The sequence below is a fragment of the Rana temporaria genome, chromosome 7 (genome assembly GCF_905171775.1).
Source record: "Rana temporaria chromosome 7, aRanTem1.1, whole genome shotgun sequence".
NCBI lineage: Eukaryota > Metazoa > Chordata > Amphibia > Anura > Ranidae > Rana > Rana temporaria.
In genome coordinates, this window is record NC_053495.1 from 38,676,157 (window position 1) to 38,682,156 (window position 6,000).

Genomic DNA, 6,000 nt, shown 5'->3' on the forward strand with positions numbered 1-6,000 from the left:
GATCAAACTTTGCAGATTACTTGGTTTTCAAAGCTCCGTGAGCAGAGAGCTGCAGACTGTCAGTCTCTGCTCCCTCCTCTCTCATTGGAGAGCTGAGCTGTGGAGGGGCTGGGAGTGGGCCGTCTTAGGCTCTCAGCGGCTCACTGAGAGGCTGAGACGAGTGTCAGTCCAGGCACCTGGCGGATCCAGACTCCCAGCGGACTTCTGTTATTGAATAATCCTCTTGCATAGTGTTAGGCTTCATGTACACGGGATGTTTTTACAACTGCTTCTAAACGATTTAACTTGACAGATAGTATTTTTTTTTTTTTTGAATGGCCAAAAACGAAAACCGCCTATAAAACGAAACTCTGCTAAACGCGGGTTACCACGCTTTCAAAGAAATGCTGTTAAACGCAACTGCCTAAAAACATCAATAAACGAGACTGTGTACATGGTCACATAGGATAACATTGAATGAGTTCAGGGGCAGTTGAAAAAAAGCGTCCAACTGCCTTTGAATGTATGTTTAGCAGTATCCCGTGTGCATGGGGCCCAATGCCTTGTACACACGATCGGAATTTCTGATGGAAAAAATATTCCGATCATGTGTAGCCCCGTCTGAGTTCTTTAATCGAAAAATTCCGATGAATTCCATCTGAGTTTAGATATAGAACACACATACATATATACATACATACATACATACATACCGTATTTTCCGGCGTATAAGACGACTTTCTGGATGCAAAAAAATGCATCCAAAGTCGGGGGTCGTCTTATACGCCGGGTACAGTCTCAGTACTCACTTTTTTCCCCAGCGCTGACAGTGTCCCGTGCTGCGATCGCGATCGTGAAGGATTTCAAAGCCGCGCCTTCACTGCAGAGTGTTCTGTGATAGGATGAACAAAAATCTTCCCAGCAGCGCCTCTGTTCTTTGTTCCTCCTATCACAGATGCCTTCTCATCCTCGGACGAGATGAGAAGACGTCCGTGATAGGCGGGAAACATAACAGAGGCGCTGCTGGGAAGATTTTTGTTCATCCTATCACAGAACACTCTGCAGTGAAGGCGCGGCTTTGAAATCCTTCACGATCGCGATCGCAGCATGGGGGACTGTCAGCGCTGGGGAAAAAAGTGAGTGTTAATGCACTGGGGGGGGGCAACAAGTTCAGGCACAGTGGGGGCAAGTGATGGCAATGTGGGGGCATGTAATGGCACAATGGCAATGTGGGGGCATGTAATGTAATGGCACAGTCTGGGCATGTAATGTAATGGCACAGTGAGTAATGTAATGGCACAGTCTGGGCATGTAATGTAATGGCACAGTGAGATTTGAAAAAGCCTGTTTCTGTCAGCGGTTCTGGCTACCCCTCAGCTTCCAGAAAGACAGTAAAAAGGGGGTAGTCTTATACAGTGAGTATATCCCAAAATCAAAATTTTTCCTGGAAAATTAGGGGGTCGTCTTATACGCCGGGTCGTCTTATACGCCGGAAAATACGGTATTTCTCCGATTGAAATTCCGATGAGATTTGGCCGGGCAAAAGCCCGATCGTGTGTACGTAGCATTAATGTCCATTGTCCTTATAGAAAAATAAAATTTAAAGGAGTTCTCTGACCTAAAACTTTTAACCCCCGCTGTGCCCGGGCTGTAAAACTATACAAAATAAACTTTCACTTATCTGCCTACGATCCCCCGTTGTTCCGATATCGCCGTCCCGTTCTCCGGTCCCGGTCCCTTCCGCTTCCTGTGTGTCGGTGACTCATAGTGCGCTCAGCCTATCAGCGGCCGCAGCAATGTCCCGTCGCGGAAGAGACCGGGACCGGAGAACGGGACGGCGATATCGGAACAACGGGGGATCGTAGGCAGGTAAGTGAAAGTTTATTTTGTATAGTTTTACAGCCCGGGCACAGCGGGGGTTAAAAGTTTTAGGTCAGAGAACTCCTTTAAGTAAAAGTCAGATCAAAATCTGATGACAGCAGTGTGAACCTTGCCTTCAAAAACTTCCTGACTGCAGAGACCAAAAATACCAGAGAACTGCAAGTATACAAGATACAAATGTTGCAAATTCTTTCCAACTTGCTGTATTGTAACATTTGATTTACAAACCTCCATGCTGATTAACCCCAGTCCACTGTGATAAGCTTCAGTCTTAGGCCCCTGTCACACTGATGCAGTGTAGTTTGACAGGTTTGGTGTCCATTTTTGAAACTGAACAACAGTGATCCCAAGGATCACCGCTGATCTCAGCTCATAAACAGTTCATGAAAAGTTTGAACATGTTCTCCGCACACTGAGAATCCTCATTGACACAGAAACGGACAGTTTATGAAGCTGCGATCTGTGTCAGAATTCACCTTCCAGATTCACCAGCTCAGAGGTGGAGAATCAGGGAGTGAAGAGAGAATCTTGGGGGGGGGGAGAACTAGGAAGATTTTTAACTTCTTTCTACCTCGTTCAGACTAGAGGTCGACCGATATGGGTTTTTCTCTGTCCAATGCCGATATTTTGAAACTGGGCCGATATATGATGCCGTTTTTCTTAAAAAAAAAAAAAACCCTCACCCACTCCACTCCTTCCTGCTTGCTTCTGTCACTCTAGCACAAGCTTGATGTCCTCAGTACAGATGGCACTGGCAGGTGGCACTGGCTGGCAGCCAGGCCCGTCGGAACCCGACAGGCAAAGCAAGCATTTGCCTGGGGCCCCGAGCTGGCCAGGGGGCCCCCGAGCTGGCCAGGGGCCCCAGCAGGGAGGGCCCTTGCCGCACCGCTGGGTCCTCCTGCAGTCCGGTCGGCCGCGTACCATAACCGCGCATCACAGGAGAATCAGGTTCCTGTTCCCGGTCGGACTGACAGGAAGTGCACACACTGAGTGTTCACTTCCTTTCAGTCCGGCCCCGGGAACAGCAAACTGAATCTCCTGTTCCGCGCGGTAATGTTACACGGCCGACCGGACTGCAGGAGGATGCAGCAAGGGTCCTCCCTGCTGGGGGCCCTGTGCGGACACCAACATCTGCCGGCGTGTGCGTGGTGCGAGGATAGAGGTAAGCCGCCAACCCCCCCCCCCCCCCCCCCCCGCTTTTCAACTTAAAAACTGAAATGTCACTTTTTTTGCCTAGGGCCCCCAAATGTCTCCAAACGGCCCTGCTGGCAGCACTGGTTTGGAACTGACAGATGACACTATTGGCACTAGCAGGTGGCTTCACACTGAGCCGAGTGTAAATGTAACAGTGTGTGAAACTGACAAGTAACAGAGAGGAGAGAGAGAAAGAACGAGAGTACTGTCAGAATTGAGCTTGATGTGGGGGTGGGCGGGACCCAGCAGCTATCAAACACCAGCCAATGATTGGGCTGCTTAAGAAAGGGGGCAGTGCCACATACACGTAGCGGCCCTCCCCGATACCATCCCATTGGCTGGTGTACAATAGCTGCTGGGACCCGCCCAACCCCGACATCAAGCTCAATTCTGACAGCTCCTCTCTCTCCTCTCTGTTACTTGTCAGTTTCACACACTCAGCATGGCGCTTGATGCTGCCAGAGCCGCCGAGTGTGGGGAAGGGAGGAGGAACGGCGGTCAGAGTTAAATATTGGCCCAATTTTGATAATAATGAGTGTGTGTAATATACACAATATATATTTATTGTGTTGGGGGACTACACGAGTGGGACTATTTATTTTATTAACAACATTAACCACGCCATCTGTCCATGTACTGAGCAGTGATTATTTATCACTGCTTAATAAACTGACATCTCTGTGTTTCTGTGAATTTCTGGTACTGTAATCTCTCAAAGTCTCACGAGATTTCAGTATCAGGGGCGGTTCTTCAGTGTTAGAAGCGTTTGTAGATCACTTCACTCCTCTAAAAGGTGAAGCGATCTACATAAACTGGCATCCAGAGGAGAAAAATACAGGTATGTGCTCCCACTTCCAGACATAGATCACGGCAGTGACCTACGCCATGTCCAGTGCCTACTCCGCCCCCCCCTGCTTTCTTCTGGGAGACACACATGTCCCAGAAGACAGCAGGGATCAGTGGGATCGCGCAGCGCAACTCACGTATGCCCAGTAGGGAACCAGGAAGTAAAGCCGCAAGGCTTCACTTCCTGATTCCCTTACCGAGAATGGCGGCGGCAGCACTCGAGAGCCGAGGGACAAATCGGCTTCGGGACCCGACATCCCCGGCTCCCAGGACAGGCAAGTGTCCTTATATTAAAAGTCTGCAGCATTTGTAGTTGCTGACTAAGGATGAGCTCCGGCGTGTTCGCATAGAACACGTGCAGAGCCCGCCAGGAAGTCGGCCGCTGCACTAATCACAGCCAGGCAGACATTGTCCGATGCTCGGCTGCAGAGATCGGGAAATGTCTGCCTGGCTGTGATTAGCGCAGCGCGGGTGCCGACTTTCTTGGCTGGCTCTGTACGTGTTCTATGCGAACACTTCGGAGCTCATCCTTATTGCTGACTTTTATTTTCAGCAGAACTCCACTTTAAAGCGGAGTTACACCCAAAAGTGGAACTTCCGCTTAATCCACTCCTCGCCCCCTTACATGCCACATTTGGCATGTAATTTTTTTTGGGGGGCTTCAGGAGGAGTGGGATTTCCTGTCCCACTTCCTCCTTCCGCCGAGGGGCTGCTAAGGCCAATAGTCTAATTGCCTTTCTGCAGCCCCTCCCTGTAGGCGATCACTTGGGACACGTGACAGGTCCCAGGCGATCGCCTGTCCAATTCGATGGCGCTCGCGCAGTGGGTGCCCGGCCGTGAAGCCAAAAGCTGTCACGGCCGGGTGCCCACACTTGGAATGAAGACGCCGGCCGGAGAGGGGGGGGGGAGTGGCGGACCCCCGGTCGGCGCGTCGCTGGAACGTGGAGCAGGTCAGTGTATGTTTATTAAAAGCCAGCAGCTACACTTTTTGTAGCTGCTGACTTTTAATAAACATAAAAAAATTACTGGAACACCCCTTTAACGTTTAAATATTGTTCATACATGGGGTCTAATTGGAGTTTCTGTCAGGTGTAAAAAATGTCCTCTGTTAGTAACTTTTATTTGTTTTGTCAGAAACAAAACAAAATCATGTGGGGTTGACAGCCAGCCACACAGGTAAGTACAGCCAGCCACACAGGTAAGTACAGCCAGCCACACAGGTAAGTACAGCCAGCCACACAGGTAAGTACAGCCAGCCACACAGGTAAGTACAGCCAGCCACACAGGTAAGTACAGCCAGGGAGGGGGTTGTTAACTACTTGTATGCCAGAGGATTATTTATTCTTCCATTTCAGGGTGTGATAAGAATTATGTCCGCATGCTCTGCTCATAGAAGCCCCAATACTGTGAGGTGTGTAGAGGGACCTGTCTCAGGTGCGCACATAAGGGATATGGTATGACCCACTCTGCACAGACCCCCGAGAGCGGGTACACATGGAACCTCCCAGCCCTATATGCTTCAGTATGGTGCGCACTCACCCCAGGTTCATGGCCTCTGCTCCCCTCACGCTCTCATTCAGAGTCCCCGGAATGGTACCACGCTCTCTATCCGCCTGTTCTCTCCGCACCGGCCTCAGGCATCCTGAGCTCAGCACTTCCCGGACTCCCCACTGTGTACCCTGGTTGCTGGCACGGTTTAACACACCTTGAGTCATTGGAGAACGTTTCAGCCAATCGGGGCCCGCGTTACTTGCCGGGTGACGGGAAGGAAGTGTACAATCAGCTGTCGGGTTGGCTGCTTGCCAGGAGCTGTTGAGCTCCGGGGCGCCATATTTGAGAAGGGCGGATTGTGGGGTATTGTTATTTCAGCTGTCACACCTACCAACCAGAAGTGATTTCACGTAGAATGTTAATGGGAGGTTATGAAGGAAGTTATTCATTCATTGTGCCTGCATTTTATTCTGTAGGCTGGATGTAAATACAATATCATGTCCACCTTTGTATAAAGTGAAATGATGGCAACATAATAAAATAGCATATGGTGTAGTCTGCCACTAATCTACCTAAAGCCAAACATGTCATAGATTGCAGATTAGCAGA

At 49.8% G+C, this 6,000-nt stretch overlaps 1 protein-coding gene across 1 annotated transcript in view; it reads right to left on the bottom strand.

Annotated features, from left to right (window-relative positions):
- Positions 1-5,631, bottom strand: part of CCDC66 (coiled-coil domain containing 66) — a 51,436-nt gene extending 45,805 nt beyond the window's left edge. The window contains exon 1 of the mRNA XM_040359252.1: positions 5,440-5,631. Coding sequence (XP_040215186.1) covers positions 5,440-5,615 — 176 coding nt within the window. The 5' untranslated portion in view covers positions 5,616-5,631. The remainder of the gene's footprint in view (positions 1-5,439) is intronic.
- Between the last annotated feature and the right edge of the window lie 369 nt (positions 5,632-6,000).